The sequence below is a fragment of the Phyllobates terribilis genome, unplaced genomic scaffold, assembly GCF_046119375.1.
Source record: "Phyllobates terribilis strain yellow unplaced genomic scaffold, ASM4611937v1 Scaffold_1__5_contigs__length_1240528914, whole genome shotgun sequence".
NCBI lineage: Eukaryota > Metazoa > Chordata > Amphibia > Anura > Dendrobatidae > Phyllobates > Phyllobates terribilis.
The window spans coordinates 336,958,103-336,985,184 of record NW_027362761.1 but is presented as its reverse complement, the minus strand read 5'-3'; the positions used below and the strand labels follow the sequence as shown (position 1 = coordinate 336,985,184).

At 42.4% G+C, this 27,082-nt stretch overlaps 1 protein-coding gene across 24 annotated transcripts in view; it reads right to left on the bottom strand.

Annotated features, from left to right (window-relative positions):
• RIMBP2 (RIMS binding protein 2) overlaps positions 1 to 27,082 on the bottom strand; it is a 711,286-nt gene that overhangs the window by 129,987 nt on the left and 554,217 nt on the right. For all 24 annotated transcript variants that reach the window (XM_073676113.1, XM_073676112.1, XM_073676118.1 and 21 more), the window contains one exon: positions 20,959 to 21,110. In XM_073676113.1, the coding sequence (XP_073532214.1) occupies positions 20,959 to 21,110 (152 nt within the window). The remainder of the gene's footprint in view (positions 1 to 20,958; positions 21,111 to 27,082) is intronic.

The following is a 27,082-nucleotide window of genomic DNA, read 5'->3' as shown; positions in this document are numbered from 1 at the left end:
GTGTGTATGACATTATCTTTCAGAGAGCATCATGATCATATAAAAAGTTTGAGGGGATTGATCATTCTGACAGATGCCCTTTAAATATATATACTAAAAGTTTTTAAATGGTCAATCTATTTATTTTTAAGTAAAATTTTAAAAAGTCTTTTAATCTTCCTTAATCTTAAGGAACCATTTACATTTTCTAATCTACATGTTAACGTCCATTCATATTTAGTTTGTTTTTCACTGACTACAAAGCAGATGTTCAAACTCGTATGTATTTGCTGAAGTACGCAGAACAAACCATTACGAGTCAGCTTTCTCCATTTTGTGAATAATCCTTAATCAGTTAAAGGGATTCTAGAAGATTTTAAGACATCTAAATAGTATATTTACACACGGCAAATTTGTTGCAAGAATTTCTGCAAATGAAAACCAATTCCATTCATCTGAATAGGGTTGATTCAGTGACCAGCATATTGATTCCCGTAAGAACTATTCAGGTAAATGGGAAAATCGTAAACATATCTAAAATGAGTGTTGTGCATGACAATATACCCTAAGGTTATATTCACACTGCATCTTTTTCTGCCTTTTTTGTATCCGATGCACTCAAAAAATGGCCTAAAAGCGCTAACAAAACGATCAAAAGAAGAGTCCTATTATTTTGTATGATAAAACGACTTAATGAGCAGGTTTTTCAAAAGTCCTTTAAATGGATCAGGCTTGCAAAGATGCCAAGAAGTAAAAAAGATGTACATTATTCTGGCGTTTTTTATAGGAAGACGCTGAATATTTTACAATACAAGTAAATGGCAAAGCTAAAAAGACGCCAGGGAGTCTTTTTGGGGCATTTTCTCCGCATTAATGCTTCAAAAAACATAAGCATTTTCTTCATTGTTAAATTGATATTAAAAAAAAGTTCGGAAAGCGCAAGTATAAAGATGTCCAAAAATATTGAAAAAGGGCTAAAAAAAAACACAGGTAGAAAAAAAGCACAAATAAAGACTCTTCAGGTCTACAAAACTGCAAAAAAAAGGAGCAATCCATGAAGCGCCTTCTGCTTGAAAAATTTATATTTTTCACTGTCTGAAAAAGTCGCAGAGTGAACATATTCTAACAGTCACAGAAATCAATGTATGAATTACATACTGTAGAACAGGATTCCCCAACCTGCAGCTTGTGTGTTGCTCGTTGCTGTCTGTTTCCTCCACGCGTTATTGCCTGGTATAGCAGACAGCCACAAGCAGGATGAAGTGGAGGAGGACAGGCCATGAAGAAGTTAAGGTTGCCTCCTCCTCCTTGCTGGTGACATCATCTTAGCCTGCAGGTGACTCCACCTCCTTATGTGGGCTATGCACTGAGCATTGCAACAGTGAGGGGAAGTAGGTAGTCACACAAGTGAGCAGAATTTAAGTGCTGTATCCACTGCTTATCAGGTGAGTGCTAATACCAGCCCATGCAGACAGACTGAAGACTGAAGTTGAGAAATTGTATATCCCTCCTCCTGTGTCGGCTAATGCTGTGAAAACAAAGTATGAGGATACAGCTATATGTTTTTTCCTGAGAAAAAAGTGTATTATACTTTGAAACACGTCGACTAGAACTGCATGTCTAATTCATTTTCTAAAATTGGCGTCTTCAATAACCAGCAGCGCAAACAAATCCACAAACTCTTCTTGGTTTCTAGAACTAAGAATTAGTGATCTGACTGGAGATACTATTATCTGTATGTCACTTCTGAGTAAGGAAAAATACACTGTATATCTTTGTACTGTGTTAGCCAGTAGATAGATTAGTACATTCTAATATCCTCCATTTTGATACAGGAAAAATATATATCTTTGTACTCTGTTAGCCAGTAGATAGCCACTATTTACTGGCTAACACGGTAAAAATAGATATATTTTTAAAATATCAAAATGGAGGATACCAGAATGCACTAATCTATCTACTTCTGAGTAAGAAATTGTATAGTGTAGGGATCCAATCTCTCAGGTAGGCATTAGGTAGCGTTCCCACAGTCAATGTGGTTTGGTCCAAACAGGTGCAGTTTTATTGTTTTCATAACGCTCCAAGAAATTCAAAACCAAAAACAGCCTCTTCTGGGCACAAAGGTATCACAGCAAATAAACAGTTTATTTAGCAGGGCACATATATGTCAGTGCAAGCTCACCCTAACAGATTAAAGTCCTTTCTCCCAGAGCAATCTTCATACATAGAAAAGAAACGATCTTACCAGTTTCAGTATCCCCTTCACCCTGAGCACCAGCAGCTACCAGCGCCAAACAGAAGTGTTCAACCACAGGCACAGTTCACACTGAACAGGCTGCAGCTTCCACACAATTCTCTGCACACAGACTTCTCAGCTTTCCTAGCTGACCCATGCAGTCTCCAGTCAGAGAGAGACCTGGGCATGTCTCTCTCTCAGCTACAGCTCACATTTTGGCTGGACACTCACCAGCTTCAGCACTCTCCACTCTGCTCCATCCAGCAGACTCACATACCTAGTGAACACAGATCTGGTTCTTAGTAAAAAAAAAAAAAAAATGTAGGCAGGTGCATCTAATCAAATTCTGCAGAACTAGGACTTAACCCTGTAAAACCTGACTCTGCTACAATAGTTATATGAGAATCAAATGCAGGGGTACAATTTATGTAAACAGTCTGAGGCTGAATTCAGATGTCCATGTATTACAGTCCTAGTACAAACTGCACAGCACAGCCTTGCCACAGTCTCCTGACACAAAATTGAAGGCCTCGTATATGCACCAACTGTCCTGAATCCAGCGCGGGACTGTCCTGACTGTCTCACTGGAGATAGGGGTTTGCCCCAAATTCATCAGCTGTATTTGTCTTTTCAGGATAAATATATTGCTGAATATTACGGTGGAACAGCAAACCATCAGATTCCTCCTCCACCATGCAGTCTATGCAGAAGCTTATAATCCTGTAAGGACCCTGTGGTACTTTGAGTCCACTGTAATAAACGCACAATACAAATATTTTGTTGTTTGTTGCTACCATGTGACATTCTCACATGACCTAAAGGTTTTGGCAGGATATTAATTTTCTGTATAGACTGAACAATAGAGAAGAGATCTAATGGCTAGGCAGCGGAGAAGAAGAGCAGGACACCTGAAAGGTGTGTGTGTTATTGTAGCAGAACTGTGTGTACACTGTGGGGACAACATACTGTGTGTAGCGAGGCATCATACTGTGAAGGTGACATCATACTGTATGGGGGACACTGGGGGAGCATGAAAGGGGTACCATACTGTGTGGAAACACTAACAGACTGAATAAGGAGCAATATTTCTGTGTCGGCACATATAAAGGAAGTTGAGGGTGAGGTTAAGGTACAAACTTAGTGTAAAATAAAAATTGCCATGCCGCAGTACATGTTTCCCTGTCTCATCTTTCATAGTTAGCTGTAGAGTTCAGGAGACCCATGGTTTCTCTGTACATCATGGTACATGCTTGGACTGTAAAACAAAGATGGCTAATTTCGGTCCAAGGCCTCATTCAGACATCCGTGTATCACCGTCTCAAACCATGATTTAAGGACTGACTACAGGTCTCCTATCCTGAATTTAACAGTCTCATGTATCACTATGAGGCTGTTGATTTCGGGTCAGGAGTCCCGTGGTCAGTCAGGTAAATCACGGTCCATTCTGGTGCAGTGATATACAGTTAAGTCCAGAAATATTTAGACAGTGACACAAATTTTGGCATTTTAGCTGTTTATTAAAACATATGCAAAGTATAGTTATATAATCATAGTTACAGTACATAGTTACGTAGGTTGAAAAAAGACTCAGGTCCACAAGTTCAACCTTTCTTTACCAATTATACATTCTCTGTCCCTAAATTATTTATATCCCACAATGCCATTCTGCTGAGGAAATCATCCAGCCCTTTTTTAAAAGTTGTTATATTGTCTGCCGTTACTAACTCTTGTGAAAGGGCATGCCACAGTCTGACAGCTCTAACTGTAAAGAGCCCTTTCCTATTTAACTGCCGAAATCGCCTTTCTTCCAGGCACCTGGTCATTTGTAAGGTCTTTGGATGGAAAAAGGCTATGTGCCCAAGATCAGTATATATCAGCATTTTGGAAGCAGTGTATTTTCGCTCATTCTATCAGGGAAATTTCTGTTGCGGAGACTAAATTGACATACTGTGGCACGTAAACCCGCACTGCGGGTGGGTTTATGCGATGTCAAATAGAAGCACAGTGGGCATGGGACTTCTATAAATCCCATCCACTGTATTTCTAATGTGGAACGCAGCATTTTGGACGCAGCACAGGTGAGCTGCGTCCAAAACGCTGCTATTCCTGATCGTCGGCACGCGTGCAGTCTAAGTCATGTGCCAGTCCTTTGTATTGACCACCAATGTATTTAGACATAAGAATGAGATCTCCTCTCAGACTTTTTTTTCTAAGCTGCAGCTGAGCTATACAAGCCCAACTTTTCTAACCTCTCATTATATGAGAGGCCTTCCATCCCCTGTAATAATCTAGTTGCCCGTCTTTGAACTGACTATCTACTGAATATATTTTTTTAAAATGTGGAGCCCAAAACTGGATCCCATATTCTAGATGTGGCCTTACAAGTGATTTATAGAGCAGTAACAATGCATCAAGATCACAGGATTTTCTCTCTCTTTTTATACACCCTAAAATCTTGTTTGCTTTTGCAGCTTCTGCTTGACATTGAATACTGCTGCTCAGGTTACTTGTATCAGAATACCCAAGTCCCTCTCTTGTTCTGTAGTCCCAAGTATACTCCCATTTATTGAATATACAGCAATGAGATTTCTCCATCCTAGGTGCATTAATCTACATTTATCAACATTAACCCCTTAAGGACCGACCCGCTTTAAACGTTATACGTTAATGACCAAGCCTCATTTTTTAAATCTGAATAGTGTCACTTTATGAGGTAATAACACTGGAATGCTTCAACATATCCAAGTGATTCTGAGAAAGTATTCTAGCGACATATTGTACGTCAATATTTGTTCGATATAACTTGCGTTTATTTGTGAAGATAACGGAAATTTTGGGAAAAATTTAAAAATGTCATAATTTTCAAACTATTAATTCTTATGCCCTTAAACTAGAGAGTTATGTCACATAAAATAGTTAATAAATAACATTTACCACATGTCTACTTTACATCAGCACAATGTTTGAAACATAATTTTTTTTTGTTAGGAAGATAGAAGGGTTCAAAGTTGATCAGCAATTTCTAATTTTTCCAAAAACATTACATTTGAAGTGACTTTGGGGGGCATACAGTTAGGTCCATATATATTTGGACAGAGACAACATTTTTCTAATTTTGGTTCTAGACATTACCACAATGAATTTTAAACAAAACAATTCAGATGCAGTTGAAGTTCAGACTTTCAGCTTTCATTTGAGGGTATCCACATTAAAATTGGATGAAGGGTTTAGGAGTTTCAGCTCCTTAACATGTGCCACCCTGTTTTTAAAGGGACCAAAAGTAATTGGACTATTGACTCCAAGGCTATTTCATGGACAAGTGTGGCCAATCCCTTCATTATGTCATTCTCAATTAAGCAGATAAAAGGCCTGGAGTTGATTTGAGGTGTGGTGCTTGCATTTGGAAGGTTTTGCTGTGAAGTAAACATGCGGTCAAATGAGCTCTCCATGCAGGTGAAACAAGCCATCCTTAAGCTGCAAAAACAGAAAAAACCCATCCGAGAAATTGCTACAATATTAGGAGTGGCAAAATCTACAGTTTGGTGCATCCTGAGATGTATTTTGAAAATTAGACCCCTCAAGGAATTTATCTAGATGTGTGGTGAGAACCTTGAACCCCCAGATGCTTTACAGAAGTTTATAATGTTGAGCCCATTGATCCGTGAAAATAGAAAAATTAAATTTTTCCCACAAAAATGTTTTTTTAGCCTCAATTATTTTTTTCACAGGGGTAGCAGGAGAAAATGCACTATACAATTTTTTGTGCGCTAACACCCCATATGTGGTCAAAAACTACTTTTGAGGGACAGTACAAAGCTCAGAAGAGAAGAAGTGCCATATTGGAGTTCAGATTTTGCTGGAATGGTTTGAGGGTGCCATGTAACATTGGTAGAGCCCATGAGGAGCCAGAACAGCAGAAACCCCCCATAAGTGACATCATTTTACAAACTACACCTCATCTAGGGTTGCAGTGAGCATCTTGACACCATTTGTGCCTCACAGAAATTTATACCATTGGGTGATGAAGAAAGAATAATTACATTTTTACCTCTAAAATGTTGTTCTAGCCCCACATTTTTAATTTTTATAAGGGTTAATAGGATAAAATGGACTTCACAGTTTGATGTGCAATTTCTCCTGAGTGCGCCAATACTGCACATGTAATCGGGAGTTACTTTTGAGGCACCGTGCAAAGCTCAGAAGGCAAGTAGCGTCGTATTATAGTGCAGATTTTACTGTTATGGTTTGCCAATATCATGACCCACTGGAAGAGCCCCTGAGGTGCAAGAACAGCAGAATCCCCCCATAAGTGACCCTATTTTACAAACTACACCTCTCAATGAATTCATCTAAGGGTGCAGTCTTCAGATTGACACCACAGGGAATTTTGTACCATTGGGCAGTGAAGAAAAAATAATTACATTTTTACCACAAAAATTTAGTTTTCTTTTAGCCCCACATTTCACATAATCACACTGGGAAATGGGTAAAAATGGCACAAAAAATTGTCCCACAATTTCTGCTGAATGTGGCAATACCCCATATTTGGCTATACAGTACTGCTTAGCCACACAGAGAGACTCGGGAGGGACAGAGGGCTATTTGCCTCCTGGAGCGCAGATTTTCCTAGAATACTTTGCGGACTCCATATACAGAGGTCCAAAGTGCTAGAAGAGCAGAATACCCCCCTCAAATGACCCCCTTTTGGAAATTATACTACTGCCAAGCAGGTGGATGCTAAATGTGGTTTAGGCACACTTTGGGGCTCAGAAGGGAGAAGGGCATTTGGATTTGGGAAACAGAATTCGCTGAATTTCTTTTGGGGGGCAAGGAACCATTTTGCTTTTCCAGAACCTTTGCGCTACCAATAATTTGGAAGCCCCCTATATTTCCGTTAATATATGACAAACATAATTGGGGACTTGCTATTTTTGTGAATTAAGTTGAAGCTTTAGTTCGGAACATTTTACATAATATTTTGGATCACATTTGACCTGCGCTCTACACTGATCAGTACATCGGGGTTTCCATCTAAATCTCCAAATGAGGTGATTCAAATGAAACCCCCAAGGGATTCATTCACTATAATGAGGCAGCAGAGTTACTCTGGACTCAGAAGTGCACAAAAATGTGGCAGACCCTGCTTTTTGGCACTCCTAAAAAGACAGACACTGCCGGATCATAGGCCAGACGGTGTCCAGAGTGCCTCCATCTGCCTCATTATAGGGAATCTTTTGCCGGGGGTTCGGTCTGAATCATGTATGTTAGGATTTACATGGAAACCCCAGTGGAAGCGATCAGCGTATAGTGCAGGTTAAATGTGAGGTGAGCCTTACTGCGATCTTTGGGAGGCAGAATGAACAAATCAGTAGTAGATGAAGAATTGGTTTTATTTATTTTTTACGCCGTTCCTGGTGCGGTATAAGTGATTAGACGACTTTATTCTTCGGTTCGGCGCAATGACAGCGATACCAGATTTATATCGGGTTTTTCTGTTTGGCTGCTGTCACACGCTAAAAGATGCTTTTTTTTGCATCACCATGTTTTGAGAGTTATAATTTTCCTAGATTTGTGCTGACAGAGGGGGCTTGTTTTTTGTGGGACGAGTTTACGTTTTGATTGGTACCATTTTCAGGCACATGACATTTTTTGATTGCTTTCTATTCTGATATTTGGGAGGCAGAATGAACAAAAAACAGCAATTTTAAAATAGTTTTTTGGTTTTTTTTTTATGCCATTTTGAAAGTGGTAAAATTGATAAGGCACCTTTATTCTTTGGGTCTTTACGTTTACAGCAATACTACATTTATATCTTTTTTTATTTATGTTTTGGCGCTTTTACACAATAAAAACTTTTAAAAGTAACATAAATGATAAATTCAAAGGAATGCAATTAACCGGTTCAGGAGCGCCCACTGTAGATAAACGTCGGCGCTGCCTGGGCTCTGTGCAGCGCCAACGTTTAACCGCTTCGCGACGGCCCACTGTAGATAAACGTCGGTGCTTGCTGGGCTCGGTGCAGCGCCGACGTTTAAAAACGGTGGGTGGTCTCGCAGCGCTCAGGACCCCTAGGGTCCTGCAAGCGCTGCGATTCCGGTGCAGAGCGTTAGCTCTGACAGGGAACATCATCGGGACCTGATTGGATCAGGTCCCAGTGATGTTAACCCTTTGCTGTCTTCTATATGCCATGATCTATAGTGATCGCGGCATATAGAAGACAGCAGGAGGAGAGGGGGTCGTCCACTTACCTCTCCGACGGCCCCCTTATACCTTCCAGGACCTGGCGTTGCTATGGCAGCTGGAGGTCACATGACCGCCTCCAGATCTGCCATATATGGTGTCCTGCCTGGCTCAGCCTGCAGCTGAAGCCTGGCAGGACACACTGACTGTGAAACAGTCAGCAAAGATCTCATGTAATGTAATGCAAAAAACAAGCCATCACATGACTCTGTCGGCCGAAATATGGAAAAATTATAGCTCTCAAAATATGGCGATGCAAAAACTAGATTTTGCAAAAAAAAGCGTCTCTTAGTGTGTGACAGCTGTCAGTGATAAAACCCGATATAAATCTGGTATCTCTGTAATCGCACCGACCCGAAGAATAAAGTAATCTCATCACTTATACCTCACGGGGAATGGCGTAAAAAATAAATAAAACCAATTCTTCACCTGCTACTGATTTGTTTATTAGGTCTCCCAAAGATCGCAGTAAGACGCTGCCCACATTTATCCTGCGCTCTGCGCTGAGCACTTACACCAGAGTTTCTGTGTAAATCTCTGAAATACGTGATTCAGACGGAACCCATGACGGAAGATTCCCTGTAATGAGGCAGATATAGGCCACTGTAGATGCCATCTGGCCTGTGATCCCACAGTGTCATTTGTTTTAGGCCTGCATAAAAGTGCGGTTGGCCACAGTTTTGTGCACTTCAGAAAAAAAGGACACCGCTAAACAGAGGCCAGACGGAGTCCAGAGTAACTCTGCTGCCTCATTATAGTGAATGGATCCCGCAGGGGTTTCATCTGAATTACATCACTTGGAAATTTAGATGGAAACCACGGTGTAAGTGCTCAGCCTCGAGCGCCGGATAAATGTTACGTAAAATGTTCCCAATAAAAGCTTCAACTCAGTCCACAAAAAAAGCTAGTCCCCACTCAGGTCCGTCATCTGTTAAAAATATTCCAAGTTACTGGTAGCAGAAAGGCTCTGGAAAAGCGAAATGGCCCTTGCCCCCCAAAAGAAATTCAGAAAATTGTGTGCTCCCAAATCCAAATGCCTATTCTACAATAATTTGTTCTCCAATTGTCAAATAGCGCTCCGTCCCCCCCAGATCTCGCCGTATGGCTGAGCGGTACGATACAGCCACATATGGGGTATTGCAACTTTTAGAAGACATTGTGTGACACATTTCGGCACCATTTTTACCCATTACCCTGTGTGAAAATGTAAAATCTGAGGGTAAAACGTTTTTTTGTGGTAAAAATATAATTATGCTTTTTTCACTGCCCAATGGTATAAATTAAAAAGTTAAAAAATACTCACTACTTCCCTAGATGAATTCCTTGAGAGGTGTAGTTTACAAAATGGGGTCACTTGTGGGGGTTTCTGCTGTTTCGGCATGTCAGCGACTCTTTAAATGTGACATGGTGTCTGCAACCTATCCCAGCCAACATAGCGCTCCTTTCTCTTCCGAACCCTGCCATACACCAAAGCAGTGGTTTTCCCCCACATATGGGGTATCGGCGTACTCAGGAGAAATTGCACAACAAATTTCATGGTGCAATTTATCCTGTTACCCTTATGATAATGCAAACTTAGGGAATGAAAAACATTTTTTGTGGGAAAAATGTGAAAATTTTATTTTTATGGCTCAATATTATAAATTTCTGTGAAGCAGCTGGGGGTGCAAGGTGCTCACCACACATCTAGATAAGTTCCCTAAGGGGTCTAGTTTCCAAAATGGTGGCACTTGTGGGGGGTTTCCACTGTTAAGGCACATCAGGGGCTCCCCAAATGCAACATGGCGTCCGCTAATTATTCAAACAAATTTTACATTCAAAAAGTCAAATGGCGCTCCTTCCCTTTCAAACCCTGCCGTGCGCCCAAACAGTGGTTTTCCTCCACATATGGGGTATCAGCGTGTTCAGGAGAAATTGCACAACAAATTTCATGGTGCAATTTATCCTATTACCCTTATGATAATGCAAAATTAAGGGATGAAAAATGTTTTTGTGGGAAAAATGTGAAAATTTTATTTTTACAGCTCAATATTATAAACTTCTGTGAAGCACCTTGGGGTTCAAGGTGCTCACCACACATCTAGATAAGTTCCCTAAGGGGTCTAGTTTCCAAAATGGTGTCACTTGTGGGGGATTTCCACTGTTTAGGCACATCAGGGGCTCTCCAAACGCAACATGGCGTCTGCTAATTATTCAAACAAATTTTACATTCAAAAAGTCTAATGGAGCTCCTTCCCTTCCGAACCCTGCAGTGCGCCCAAACAGTGCTTTTCCCTCACATATGGGGTATCAGCGCGCTCAAGAGAAATTGCACAAAAAATTTTGAGGTCCATTTTTTCCTGTTACCCCTGTGAAATAAAAAAAAATGGGTCTAAAGTAACATTTTTGTGAAAAAAGTTAAATGTTAATTTTTTTCTTCCACATTCCAAAAATTCCTGTGAAGCACCTGAAGGGTTAATAAAGTTCTTGAATGTGGTTTTGAGCACCTTGAGGGGTGCAGTTTTTAGAATGGTGTCACTTTTGGGTATTTTCTGTCATAAAGACCCCTCAAAGTGACTTCAAATATGATGTGTACTCTAAAAAAATGTTTTTGTAAATTTTGTTGGAAAAATGAGAAATCACTGGTCAACTTTTAACCCTTATAGCTCCCTAACAAAAAAAAATTTTGGTTCCAAAATTGTGCTGATGTAAAGTAGACATGTGGGAAATGTTATTTATTAACTATTTTGCGTGACATATCTCTCTGATTTAAGGGCATGAAAATTCAAAGCTTGAAAATTGCAAAATTTTCAAAATTTTCGCCAAATTTCCGATTTTTTCACAAATAAACGCAAGTGATATCGAAGAAATTTTACCACTATCATGATGTACAATATGTCACGAAAAAACAGTCTCAGAATCAGGGGAATCCGTTGAAGCGTTCCAGAGTAATTACTTCATAAAGTGACAGTGTTCAGAATTGAAAAAATTGGCCTGGTCACGAAGGCAAAAACAGGCTCTGGCGCGAAGTGGTTAAAGATTTTTCTGTATTTTCATGACTATGAAAATTATACATTCACACTGAAGGCATCAAAACCATGAATTAACACATGTGGAATTATATACTTAACAAAAAAGTGTGAAACAACTGAAAATATGTCTTATATTCTAGGTTCTTCAAAGTAGCCACCTTTTGCTTTGATGACTGCTTTGCACACTCTTGGCATTCTCTTGATGAGCTTCAAGAGGTAGTCACCGGAAATGGTCTTCCAACAATCTTGAAGGAGTTCCCAGACATGCTTAGCACTTGTTGGCCCTTTTGCCTTCACTCTGCGGTCCAGCTCACCCCAAACCATCTGGATTGGGTTCAGGTCTGGTGACTGTGGAGGCCAGGTCATCTGGCGTAGCACTCCATCACTCTCTTTCTTGGTCAAATAGCCCTTACACAGCCTGGTTTGGGGTCATTGTCCTGTTGAAAAATAAATGATGGTCCAACTAAATGCAAACCGGATGGAATAGCATGACGCTGCAGTTGCGCAGCTAGTACCGTCTATAGCACAGGAAACTAGCTCCTGTTCTTCCTCCTCCTCCTCCTCTTCCTCATTGTCACCCAATCCATCTCATCATGCTCCGTCTGCAATGCGTCCTCTTTAATTGCGAGCAGAGAGCATTTCAGAAGACAAAGAAGCGGGATGGTGATGCTAATTATGGCGTCATCACCGCTCACCATCTTGGTGGAGTCCTCAACATTTTGGAGGATGCTACAGATATCTGACATCCATATCCACTCCTGAGGTTTTATGTCTGGAGTCTGACCTGAATACCAACGGCCTTGTTGGTGCTGGTAGTCAACAATTCTTCTGCTCACAAATGGTTCCCAACATCTGAAATGTAGAGTTTCAACGCGTGGAGACATAGCAGATCAGTCGGTGAGTTGGAAGCTGCAAATGCTGCTGAAGCACGGCAAGGGCAGCGGAAGCTGTAGCTGACTTTCTAAAATGGGCACACAGGCGGCGTACTTTGACAAGCAGATCTGACAGATCCGGGTAGGTTTTGAGAAATCGTTGATGAACGAGGTTAAGTACATGGGCCTGGCATGGTACGTGTGAGTTCGCCTCACCTCAGAGCCTCCACCAGATTCCGGCCATTGTCACACACGACCATGCCTGGCTGTAGGGTCAGCGGTGTTAGCCACAGATCTGCCTGCTCTTTCAGACCTGTCCACAACCCTTAAGCGTTGTGTGGTTTGTCACCTAAGCATATTAGCTTCAGCACAGCCTGTTGCCGCTTGGCCGAGGCAGTGCTGCAGTGCTTCTAGCTTGCGACTGATGTGGTCATTTCAGAGATGGATGCTGAAGAGGAGGAGGAGTTGTAGGAGCTGTAGAATGTGGATGTAGATTGAATCCTCGGCATCGGGAGGACATGTTCCGTCCCAAGGCCGGCTTCCACTATATTAACCCAGTGTGCCATCAGCGAGATGTACCGTCCCTGCCCACAAGCACTTGTCCACGTGTCCGTGGTTAGGTGGATTTTCCCAGTAACTGCGTTGTTGAGGGCACGTCTAATATTGTGGGACATGTGCTCGTGTAATGCGGGGACGGCACACCGGGAGAGATGGTGGTGGCTGGGGACCGAGTACCGAGGGTTGGCCGCAATACATCAGGTTGCGGAAAGCTTCCGTCTCCACGAGCCTAAAAGGCAACATTTCGAGTGCAAGCATTCGCGAAATGTGTGAATTTAGTAGTGTGGCCTGTGGGGCGTTGGCTGCGTATTTGCACTTGCGTTCCAAGGACTGGGGTAGGGACAACTGAACGCTGCGCTGGGACAAGGACGTGGATGTGCTTGCTGATGGTGCTACTTGAGAGTGTTTAACGACAGGTGCAGGGCGACAGGCATCTTGGCATGCGCAATGGACAGGGCATTGGCGTGCACGCACAACAGCGGAAGAAGCAGTGGTGTCACCTGCAGACATTGTTGCTGGACCCTGGAATTCAGCTCACTTAGTTAGGTGCATTGCTGCCATATGTCTGATCATGCTGCTGGTGGCCAGGGTGCTAGTTTTGCTACCCCTGCTGATGCTGGCCTGGCAGATGGTGCAAATGGCCTTTTTGGGGTTATCTGCAGAGTCTTTAAAAAATAACCAGACTCAGGAAGACCTAACAGTTGTACTGGCAACTTCTGTCGTGTTGGCGTTACGAGGAACGCTTTCCCACCTTTTGTCTGCGGCCACCACACTGCTTCTTCCTGCCTGTTGTGGTGCTACGCCTCCCTCCCCCTGTGTGCTGCTGTCCTTGCTCTGTGTGTCCCCCTGCCAGGTTGGATCAGTTACTATATCATCCACCAGCTCGTTTTCCACTTCCGCACCCTGGTCCTCCTCCTTACTTTCTGGCAATTGTGTCTCATCATCATCATCTACCTCTTGCGACAGTAATTGCCCTTTACCACCGTCGCCTTCGTGTGACCATGCCTGCTCCAATATTTGGGCATCGCTACACTCGTTCTCCTCTTGACTCGCTTGAAACTGGCCAGGCGAGAGGCCCGAATCTAGAAATGGAAAAGTGAACAGCTCTTCTGAGTGTCCAAGTGTGGGATCAGTTGTCTCCGGGCACTCGGCATGGTGGGAGGAAGGAGGATCAGCGTGAGGAATATCCAGACTCATGGCTACTGAGACTTGACCGTGTGGAAGACAGGGTGGAGGTGGTTGTGGCCAAGTGACTGGAAGCATTATCTGCTATCCAACCAAGAACCTTATCACATGGCTCTGTATTAAATAGTGGTGCTCTGCGGTCCCCTATTAATTGGGACAGGAAGGTCGAGCGACAAGATGTGGGTGTTTGTTGTGGCCCAATTTCACCTTGCCCATGGCCACGTCGTCGGCCTCTGCATGCACCATCACGTCCACTTCCCCGTCCCTTGCCATGCACCTTGCCCATTTTAAATGGAGGACAATATTTCCACGTTCTCGAGAAATGGCTGATTTTGGAATGTAGTTGTATGTGATATGTCTGACAGAGAACCACGATTTTAAATAGCAGGCCTGTAATTTACTAATATTATTCTACACGGAGAAGTAGTGTGAATAGCTTCACCGACACACTGCAACGGAATGAAAATGGAAGAAATTTATGATTTTTGAAGTCTTTTAGGTGACATGTCTGACAGAGAACGACGGCTTTAAATTGTAGACCTGTAATTTACTAATATTACTCTACATGGAGACCTAGTGTGAATAGCTTCACCGACACACTGCAACAGAATGGAATAGGAGACCAATATTTTCCAAGTTCAGTTCAAATTTCTGGATTTTTAATGCTGAAATATGGAACAGATCTGGCTTGATTCTGCAGTGAGCAGAAAAATGGTGTACTCTGGATTGCTTTTTAAGCAAATAACCATGATTAAGATAAAAAAAATTTGCCTTTCTATGTTTAGAAATATCTGTAATTATTACAGCAGCACCAGACAGGATGTTCAATGGACCTGCTTGTGCTGTATCATACACTGCAGTCTGCCACATACACTGCCTGCCTGCCTAGCCCGGATTATATGCAGCTGGATTAGTCCTCAGAAGGACTGTTAGTTCAGATGGATGTAGATGTACTGTATGTTGTGGAATACCTATACTAACAGGACGTTCAATGGATCCTCTTGTGCTGTATCATGCACTGCAGTCTGCAACATACACTGCCTGCCTGCCTAGCACGGATTATATGCAGCTGGATTAGTCCTCAGAAGGACTGTTAGTTCAGGTGGATATAGATATATGTTGTGGAATACCTATACTAACTATAAAGAAACAAATCTCTCACTGACGCAGCAGCACCTCTCCCTACTCTGCCTGGTTCTGGAATAGACTGTGACGAGCATGGAGGCACCCGGTCTTATATACACCTGATGATGTGGCCAGCCAATCACTGTAATGCCCACAACCAACATGGCTACGGCATTACAGTGTGTGGCAGGCAATCCCTGCATGTTCATTGGATCTCTGAAGAGTACCAAACATGCAGGGAGGGGACCCAAGTTCCCTCCCAAGCAACCCGGAAATACTCGTTGAGCGCTGAGCTTGTCGAGCACAGTGATGCTCGTGCGAGTACCGAGCAGTGGCGAGCACGTCCGCTCATCACTAGTGTTCACTGAACCATGCGTATTTACCGCATTCTATAATTTCTAGTGGTCAAATTTCTGTTGCGGAGACTAGCGACTCCGCAAGAGAATTTGACATGATGCGGTCCTGAAAGACATGCCGCATGTCAGTGTCCAAGGGTGATTCGCAGCCTCTGCTGCACGCATAGTGGACATGGGACTTCTAGAGATCCCATCCACTATGCTGTAACATCTGGGCGCTGCGGGTTTGACGCTGTATAAACACGCAGCGTCAAACCTTCAGTGGCTCCTGATCTTGGCCTCGTACCCAAACTCACCCGCAGCATGTCAATTTCTGTAGCGGACACGCTAGTCTCCGCTGCAGATTTTGACCGATTGAAGTGTCATTATATGTGGTGGATTCACATGTACCGACAACGAAAGTGCAGCATTAGAACACAGCGTTTTGGACCCAACATTCTGCAATATTCTGCGTCCAACGCGCTGCTGCTTGTTGCTGTTTGTGGGGACGTAGAGGCAAACGAACCAGCTGTGAGATATTAATTATGGCCAGGGAAAATGTTTTTAAATGGCACCTTCCAAGGGTAAAAATACCAGCTCACAGCAGACACATAAATTACATGAATAGAAATGCTAATGAAGATTGGGTGAATGGGACTAGCTGACACCCAGCTGTTTTGTTTGGTGATGACAAGGTGTCAATCAGACCTTTTAATAACCAAAACTAATTTAAGTAAAGTAAAGAGTTAAATAAACACACAGACACAGAGTAAACACTTTATTTGAAATACTACAGACATTCTTTAATCATTCAAATTAACCAACACACTCACCCCAGTTCTGATGGTAATCCAAGGTTTATGTTCCACCAAATAACGTTATTTAGCTCTAAAAAGCATTCATTGATGTACAAAACGCTTTAAAAAACACATGTAAAAGCGCATGAAAAAACGCACCAAAAAACGCATGCGTTTTTCCTGCCAAGGAGATGCAGAAAGGCTCAGGAAATTTCTGCTTCACATAGCATTAGGCAAAGAAGTGGAATATTCTGCAATAGCCGAGTAATTCACCAGATCTCAACCCCATTGAGCCACATGCTTATGAAAAATCCTAAAGCAGGAATACCAACAAACAAGCAACAAGTCAGCTGCAGTAAAAGACTGTGGCATGGTGATGTCCATGGCTTCCAGATTTCAGGCAGTCATTGCCTGCAAAAGATTCTCTACAAATTATTAAAACTTAACTTATTTATGATATTTATGATATTACTTTTGAGCCTCTGAAATGAGGAGGCTTTGTAGAAAAATGACTGCAATTCCTAAACATTTCACAGGATATTTTTGTTCAACCTCTTTAATTAAACCAGAAAGTCTGAAACAACTGAGATACAATTGTAGTGTATTTTAAATAAAAAATAGTGGCATATAGAGACCATATCATGAAGATTCGATCCCTGTCCAAATATTTCTGGACCTAACTTTATATCTACTTTCTAACAAGTCCCTTTTCATGGCTTAGTGAGTGGTGAATAGCCGTAAAATCAGCCTAAAAACTGCGCTTGCGCTAAACTAATTAGTGGGTGACTAGTCGGGGGTGGGGGTGCATTGAATTTCTTGAGCTAATCTTCCCTTTTATCATGTTATCACTCCCCTGTGGAGGTGAGTGACAAGATTTTCAAGAGTGATGTCACTCTTAGGGAGTGAGGGAGGCAGCAGTGAGGCAGAACTGTTAGTAGTATATGTATGACCAGTTCTTTTGCCAGTGACTGTGGCGCTCCTCCGCGGTTGGCTGAGTCTTACGTCACTGCTGCTTCCATGGGTATGTGCAGTTTGCCGATGATGCTGGGGAGCATACACTCGCCTTCACTGCACTTTCTCAGGGAGACAGAATGCCTTGCGCATGTGCAGGATTTCTAAAGAGCCAGTGGAGATGTCGCCTTCGTGTCACTCATGCCTACAGGGGTGTGACAACATGATTAGAGGGAGGATTATTTCTGGGAAATCAACACTCTCCATTTACATATCACAAACGCCGTTTTATAACTAATTTATGGTTATTCAACAATCAATAAGCTACAAAGGTTTGGTAGATATAAAGTGCAATATAGACATTTATGGTGGGGGGTCTAGGGCAGCTGACAGGTTCTCTTTCAAGTTTATGCAGCAAAAAGTTAGTGACTGAAACCCTAATTACAGGGTCCACCCACCAATGGTTGCCAGATTTCTCTGTATACTGTACATAGGGAAAACACTATCAATTAAGATGTGGAGGGAAGGTGGACTACAACGATACAGCAGATAAACTGAGATTTTAAACCTTCCTCAAGATATCCAATAAGTGACGTGATGTAGTCAGGGAACAGAATAAACCTGCCTGCAGGTTCCCATTAAAGTTTTTATTACAGAATTGTATTCTAGCTTTGCAACAAAATGAACATTAAAATGCATTTATTGTATAATGAACAGTCCTAAATCATATTCTAATCTAAAGTATTTTGCAGACTATAAGAGACACATTTTTCCCCAAAATTTTGGAGGAAAGTGGGGGGTGCGTCTTGTAGTCTGGATGTACCTCACACTGACTGTGGCTGTGGGAGTGCGGGTGGAGGAGCAGGTCACAAGAGGCAGAAGCGGCGCTGGGGCTAACATGTGTGCCTGCTATTAAAGAACATGAATATGCAATGCTGTCCAAGCCCATAATCCCGCCCACCTCTCTAAACTGAAGCCAGCACGGAGAGGTGGGTGGGACTATGGGCGTGGGGAGCAGTGCATATTTATTTTCTTTAATAGTGGGCACACTTGTTAGCCACAGCCGCTAGCTTCCTGCAGCGGGTGGGCCACCACATGTGTCCAAAATGAAAGAAAATGAATATTCACTGCTTCCCATGTCCATAGTACCGGGCGTGGGGAGCAGTGAATATTCCGGCAGCTGATATAGGCATGTGGGGGTGCATGGTATTGACATCAAGCGCTGCGCCGCTTACACGCTGAAGTCAGTTGCCGGCATCAGAAGAGGGCACCGCGCCTCCAGCAAGTGCAGGGAAGGTGAGTAGAATCGTTTATTTTTTTTATGTGTGCGGCGTGATGGGGGCCATGTATGCCAGCATGGGGGTTCATACAGTTATATGAAAAAGTTTGGGCACCCCTATTAATCTTAAGCTTAATGTTTTATAAAAATTGGTGTTTTTGCAACAGCTATTTCAGTTTGATCTATGTAATAACTGTTGGACACAGTAATGTTTCTGCCTTGAAATGAGGTTTATTGTACTAACAGAAAATGTGCAATCTGCATTCAAAAAAAATTTGACAGGTGCATAAGTATGGGCACCTCACCAGAAAAGTGACATTAATATTTAGTAGATCCTCCTTTTGCAAAAATAACAGCCTCTAGTCACTTCCTGTAGCTTTTAATGAGTTCCTGGATCCTGGATGAAGGTATTTTTGACCATTCCTCTTTACAAAACAATTCCAGTTCAGTTAAGTTTGATGGTCGCCGAGCATGGACAGCCCTCTTCAAATGATCCCACAGATGTTCAATGATATTCAGGTCTGGGGACAGGGATGGCCATTCCAGAACATTGTAAATGTTCCTCTGCATGAATGCCTGAGTAGATTTGGAGCGGTGCTTTGGATCATTGTCTTGCTGAAAGATCCATCCCCTGCGTAACTTCAACTTTGTCACTGATTCTTGAACATTATTGTCAAGAATCTGCTGATACTGAGTGGAATCCATGCGTCCCTCAACTTTAACAAGATTCCCGGTGCCGGCATTGGCCACACAGCCCCAAAGCATGATGGAACCTCCACCAAATTTTACTGTGGGTAGCAAGTGTTTTTCTTGGAATGCTGTGTTTTTTTGCCGCCATGCATAACGCCTTTTTGTATGACCAAACAACTCAATCTTGGTTTCATCAGTCCACAGGACCTTCTTCCAAAAAGAAATTGGCTTCTCCAAATGTGCTTTTGCATACCTCAGCCGACTCTGTTTGTGGCGTGCTTGCAGAAACGGCTTCTTTCGCATCACTCTCCCATACAGCTTCTCCTTGTGCAAAGTGTGTTGTATAGTTGACTGATGCACAGTGACACCATCTGCAGCAAGTTGATGCTGCAGCTCTCTGGAGGTGGTCTGAGGATTGTCCTTGACTGATCTCACCATTATTCTTCTCTGCCTTTCTGATGTTTTTCTTGGCCTGCCACTTCTGGCCTTAACAAGAACTGTCCCTGTGTTCTTCCATTTCCTTACTATGTTCCTCACAGTGGAAACTGACAGGTTAAATCTCTGAGACAGCTTTTTGTATCCTTCCCCTGAACAACTATGTTGAATAATCTTTGTTTTCAGATCATTTGACAGTTGTTTTGAGGAGCCCATGATGCCACTCTTCACAGGAGATTCAAACAGGAGAACAACTTGCAAGTGGCCACTTTAAGTAGCTTTTCTCATGATTGCATACACCTGGCTATGAAGTTCAAAGCTCAATGAGGTTACAAAACCAAAAAAAGTGGTTTAGTAAGTCAGTAAAAAGTAGGTAGGAGTATTTAAAACAAGAAAATGATAAGGGTGCCCAAACTTATGCACCTGTCAAATTTTGTTTGAATGCAGATTGCACATTTTCCGTTAGTACAATAAACCTCATTTCAAGGCAGAAACATTACTGTGTCCAACAGTTATTACATAGATCAAACTGAAATAGCTGTTGCAAAAACACCAATTTTTATAAAACATTAAGCTTAAGATTAATAGGGGTGCCCAAACTTTTTCATATAACTGTATATACCACCATGGAGGGGCCATATATACCAGGATGGGGATCACGTATACCAGGATAGGGATCATTGTATACCAGGATGGGCCCCATATACACCAGGATGGGGGACATTAGTACAGAATTGGGGGACATTACCCCAATAACACCGTCAGAAGCAGATTATCTCCCTCCCCCCACAATGAGTCATGACCACATTTTTGCTTCAAATTTTTCTTTTCTATTTTCCTCCTTCGGCAGTGCGTTTTATAATCCACAAATATGGTATTTTATGTTCCATCACTTGTCAATTTTAAATCTTTGCAAAATGTTTGCTGTCATCAAGAGGTAGAACTATTACAGACCTGGTTCACCAATCAGCTGAGAATTGGATACTACTATCTCCAATCTAAGCAATGTTCTGTGAGCTAAATATATCAGCCTCACAAATCATTCTTATACAATGTATTATGTATAGAAAATGCAAATTATTCTACAACAATTATTCTATAACAAGTCCCACTTGTTTAGTTCACAGAGGATTGGCTGAACTGGATATAATTGTATTCCCCTCTGTGCTGATAGTTGGATTATTAAAGGAATGTATTTAAAATCCATTACATGGCTCATATTTGAAAAACACTACAAAAAAAACATTATCTCAGCTAGTTTTTACCTTTTGTCCTTTAGAATACACTGCAAAACCAGTCACATTTGCTCCATTGGAGGTTCCTGTTGGAGAAAGTACTGGGGGTCTCCATGTAACCAAAAGTGTAACAGGGTTAGGTCCAGGATGCACAGTAACATCTTCAGGTGCAATAGGAGGACCTGTGATCAAAAGTAAGGTGTTATTTTTTGTATCAAGATGATAATTTTGTAACACTTCTCTAATAATACATTATTCATTTTATTTTATATTACTTCCCGAATACTGACCAAATACTGATAATGGGGCCTTTGCCTTAGGCCACGGCCTCACTATCAGTATTTGATCAGTAATTTTTCTCAGGAGTGGGAGACAAAACCAGGAGTGGGTGATAAATGCAGAATTGGTGACTTGTTTCTATTATACCTTTTCTCTGATTGTTCCTCACCTGGTTTTGGCTCCCACTCCGGAGAAAAAATACTGACCGAATACTGACCGAATACTGATAGTGGAGCTGTGGCCTTAATGTGAGATCCTGAAAAAAACCTTTAAACAGGGGATTAGTCTTTCAGTGCACCAAAAGACTATTTTGCTCTGGATCCACAAGACATACTCCAAGATATATATATTCAGTGCTAAGTGATTTTATTTAATTGCAAGACCAATAGGTGAGAAAACAAGTGAAAAAGGTTATATTCAACCAAAATTATGGGAGATAAATATAATGATATTAATTAGTGTATACTGTATGTAGGTGAAAGTGAGTTTGCTTCTGGCCAGAGTATCTCCTGTCAGCAAGGAAACAGCTGAATAATGATCTGTTTAATGTGGGAACCCTGGGCGGGCATTACTAAATACATCCTAAAATGGAACTGGAGGTCTGACACCAGGATTCCTATAAGGTAGGTACATTTGCAATCCGGGATCTATATTTTTTGCAGAATTTTAGCAGTGTTTAATATTGATTTACATTAGGAAACAGGAGCAGCTTATGGTTCACTGGACACAGAGATACAGATGCTGTGTGAGAAGAACAAAGCAGCAGCAATGCTGGTGCTTTATACTGCCATATATTCTTTATGTGCTAGTGTATCCTCATTATGGAGAGTGCTTTCTGTTATACATTTCATTACTATAATTACACGTTTCTTATGTTTGATTTTAAACTTTGGGTGAAGAGATTACGGTATTTTCTAAACTAAGCTGCCCTGCAGTGCATGATCTCACGCTTGGTACCATACTTGGCTCCATTACCCATTTCTAATTGTCTCTAGTTGTGATAATACCTCAATTAACGAAGCAGAGTGAGATGCTCCAAGAAGAAGATTTAACACAAAATAATAAAAAAATAGGCCAAAAAAGAATCAATTACAGCTACTAGAAAATCTGCCAATTATCAAAACATAACTTGGAAGTGTCACTAGCAAATCTTGGTATATAATTCAGTGTGCAGAAAAAATCTAGTCTAAACATTTACCAAGATTAATAAATATCAGCATTTAACAGATTTGCTGCCACGAATGGAATAATCACATCCAATACATAAATCTGAGCTTGTAAGCAATACAAAGAAAATGTCATACCTTTATATGGGACATTAAAAACTAGACTAAGGGTTCATACACATGGGACAGAATTCAGAGGAAAAAATCCACAAAGAATCCACAGTGGCGTGTTGATTTGGTCCTGGATCTGCAGTGGATTTCACCATGTGAATTGCAAAGGGTAAATTCCACAGATCAAAAAAAATGAAACGACGTGAATTTTAAATCTGCGCCGCAGTTTATTTTCTGAAGGGATTTTTTTATGCATCATGCGAATGAGATTTAATATAATGTCACTTTGCAGGCACTATAATATAATGAGGAAGTGAAGATGGATCCAGCTCAACACACCGGGCAATTAATTAAAATTCAACAATCTTTATTGACAAAAAAAGGACATCTCAGACAACAAAGCATACATTATGGGGTGGTGTGTATAAAAAATGCCATACGCGTTTCGAGTGAAAAACTCTTGAACACTGGCTTAGCCTTGTCTTTTCTACAAGTTTTTAAAAGGATTTGCCAATAAAGATTGCTGAATTTTAATTAATTGCCCGGTGTGTTGAGCTGGATCCATCTTCACTTCCTCATTGACCCAGGCACTGTGCAGCAGCGAGGACTTCTATGTAGTAATCACTGAGTGGCTTGAATAAATCTTTTAAACACATCTATCAGACTGGTACTATTGTAGTTCTTTAACATGCATATGTGGATAAACAGATATGACTGCAGGCTCAAGGGTCAAATGTTAATGAAAACCTTGTGGGACCATGCATCGGGGTGGTCTCTTCCATAATACAGCGGGTCGAGGATAAAACACGACCAGGCAATTTGTTAAAGAACTACTTTTTACTAACAACAAAAACTGAATTACCCTGGAAACGCAAGAAAGAAACACCGATAAATTTCACACACACCTAGCCCAGGACAGCTAGGACCCCTGCGCTGCACAACAGATAGGCCCAGGATGTTCTGTAAGATACACTATAATTTGCCTGACCTATAGTTCCGCCTAATGCGGTAACCGAGTGTTACCCAGAGCAAGGAAGTAATTAGATGGGTGCAAGCGGCGGCCCTTGCAGTGGTGTAACACAGAGATTCACAAACTTAACAATTCTTTAAAGGGAATGTGTCACCCCCTGGGCGATATCAGACCTCTACTATGGGCATACAGGTGATAGAAAAGTAAATCTATACTTACCTGTATGGCCCATAGCAGAGGTCTGATTGCAGAGAAGTCTGTTTTCCAGAGGCTTAGCGTCCGGGGGACGCCAAGCAAACCCCTCATATCTGCTTACTATTGTCACGCTGTCTCTGTATACTGGAGGTAGGGGGCCTAAGCTGACCCTAAGCTGGGGCCCTGACTAATCCCTCAACCTGGAGGTACTGTTAAAGGTACAGAGGTCCAGGCCGCCAGCGTAACCCCTACCTCCTGAGGATCCCTGCACCTAAGTAATCTAGTCCTGAGAAGGACCCCGATCACAACAAAAGGGGACAAGTAATAATATGCCCACACACAGTACTTAGACGAACGAGACAGTACAAGGGAAAAACCAAAACCACCTTGCATACAAAAACTACACAACTACAACAGAGGGAACACCAACGGGAAAGGAGATAAATGATAAAGCGAGGAAGGGAAAAAACACTCCAAATACACTTATCTCAGAAACTCCAAATACCACGATCCGCTCTGTTAGACTGCATGAAATGCTTTCACCGACACTTCCCAAACAGACCAGCAGGCATTTGAAGGAGTCTCACTACAGCAGCATTGATTGCAGCTGGGCGAGGCAGGACCTCGTCTAGCACAGAGAGAGAGAGAATTAACTCCCTCACTGCCGAAAAACACAAAGCACCAACAAGTCAGCTGCGAGAAGTCAGGCTGTGTAATCGTGACGATCTTCGTGGCGACACACCCGTGACAACTATTCCTATAAATCACCGCCTCTAAATCAACATATTACCCCTTCCCCTGCAGTGCCCTGCTCTGCCTCCGCTCCCATGCATGCGCAAAAGCGCTGCTTCCATGGAGCGCGCTTTGCTTCCCTCCGGCCCCGTTTGGCTGCGTACTGCGCCGCAGGCTTGTATTGCACAAGCGACGGTGAGTCACTGGGACTTCCGCTGCGCTGGCAGTACGCAGCCAAACAGGGTCGAAGGGAAGGGACACAACGCGTGCTCCATGGGAGCGGCGCTTTGCGCATGCGCGGGATGGGAGGCAGAGCAGGGCACGTCACAGGAATATGCTAATTTAGCACAGAGGCGGCGATTTATAGGAATAGTAAGCAGATAGGAGGGGTTTGCTTGGCGTCACCCAGACGCCAAGCCTCTGGAGAACAGACTTTATAAAACCAGATTTCTCTGCAATCAGACCTCTGCTATGGGCCATACAGGTATGTAGAGATTGACTTTTCTATACCCTGTATGGCCATAATAGAGGACTGATATTGCCCAGGGGGGTGACACATTCCATTTAAGATTACAATTCTATTATGTTATCTATACACAAGCTCACCCACGGAGGGGAGTTTTTAGCTAAGATTCACACAGCCCTATTAGCAAACAATGTCTCTAACTGAGGATCTATGTTTGGCGCCAAACTCTCTCTACAGTCTGCATGCACGCTCCCACCGGAATCCTTGTGGTGGGGCCTGAGCTCAGGACTTACCGGCTATAACCTGATCACTGAAAAGGCAGCCTGATCGGCTGTTTAGCTGTGAGGCCGAGGAATTGATCCTTGACTTGTCACCTGGAATGTAGTTTTAGCCTGATAGGCTAGCAGAAGGCCATTCACGTCAAAGCAGATGATCTTGGGGGGAATCCAACTCTGCATCCAACTGTAGTCGTCCCCCAAAAGTAATTCTTCCTCTCTGGCAGGGATCACAGGAACAGTTGCACCTTTACTCAATAATCTGCTCAGATCCCAGCATATTGCACATACTGAGCTTCAGGATGCCACTTGATTCCTTTGCTCCATCAGCTTCCTGCTTCAACTGACTAAAAATTCATCAAGTCCACCATAGAGTCTCTTTCTGAGGCAACAGAGACCTCTTGTGGCCAGAGTCCAATACTGCAACAATGTCCAATGATTCCCATCTCACATGCCACCCTACCAGAGGTTGGCATCCTCAACATACCTTCCCAGATGGTTTTGTCCTGCGCATAGCATTGTGGCAGTCTGATCTCTGGTAGGTACCGCCACTGCATATTTAGTGAAATGATCAGTCATCACCAAACAATATGAGTGTCCCGAACTGGAGTACCCTATTTGCACATAGTCTATCATGAGTATCTCCAATACAGCGGACATCCGGATGGTCTGGACAGGAGCTCGCTGTTCCAGACTCTTGCTCAACCCACATATTCAACATTTTTGGCACGCTTCAATTACCATCTTTTCCAGATCTGGGCAATATATTATTCTCTGCCACCACTTATAAGTCTTTTCGCTCCCAAAATGAGCCCCTCTCTCATGGGCCTCTCGAGCAGCTACTGGAGCTAATGACATGGGAATTACTACCTGATGGCAGGGCTGCAACTCCGACTGTAAGTAGATCTTATGACACAAAAGTGTTAGAACCTTGTTCTTAGGTTTTTTCCTTTGCTGGTCACATGACCTTGTTGGCCTATTTAATCCTGCTCCGCCCTTCTGGCTTTGCTGGACTTCATTGTTTAACTACTTTCTAGCTAGCCTGTGCTCTGTATCTAACTCTGTTAGTTTGCTTGGTCTACGGACCTCTATGTTCTATATATTTTGTTTGTTCGTCTGTCTGCTACTATTTCTGTTAGGAGGTGTCCCATTTTCCTCCCAGTCCTTAGTACTTGTAGGGATTCCTTCCCCACATCTATAGGTCTCTGTACAGACTAGCTTAGGACTTTAGCAGGTCTGATCGCAGGATCAGGTTCCCTGTTACATCGTAGGGATAAAGCTGAGTTCTATCGTAGGGACAGATCTCCTCTCTTTCCTTAGCTCTGGTAGCAGAACATAACAGTAAGTCCAGCCCAGCAAATGCTCTAAGGAAAGATTTTTTCTGTTCCATCATGGTGTCGGTTCTAGATTTGGCTAAACACCTGCAGGGACTCTCTTTGGAGGTGACTGAGCTCCGTCAGCACGTGAGTAACTGTCCTGGAGCACATTTCTTGGAGCCTAAGGTACGTTTGCCGGATTTATTTTTTGGTGAACACCGAGAATTTTTTTCATTTAAAAATGCTTGCTTATTGTATTTTCGTTTGAGACCCAAGTCCTCTGGGGATGATTCCCAGCGCATAGGGTTTATAATGTCACTTTTGCGCAAAGAGCCTCAGGAGTGGGCCTTTTCTTTGCAACCTAGTGATACATGCTTCAGTTCAGTGGATAGTTTTTTTTTCTGCTTTGGGACTATTATATGATGATCCTGACCGTGTCTCATCAGCTGAGACAGAGTTAAGACGTTTGAGACAGGGATCAGGTAATGTGGAAAAATATTGTACTCATTTCCGTCGATGGTCTACTCAAACAGGGTGGAACGATTCTGCTCTGAAAAGTCTATTTCTTGCTGGGCTTAGTGAAAGGGTTAAAGACCTGCTAATTGCTTATCCTTCACCTGAAGATTTGCAACAGGCTATGCAAT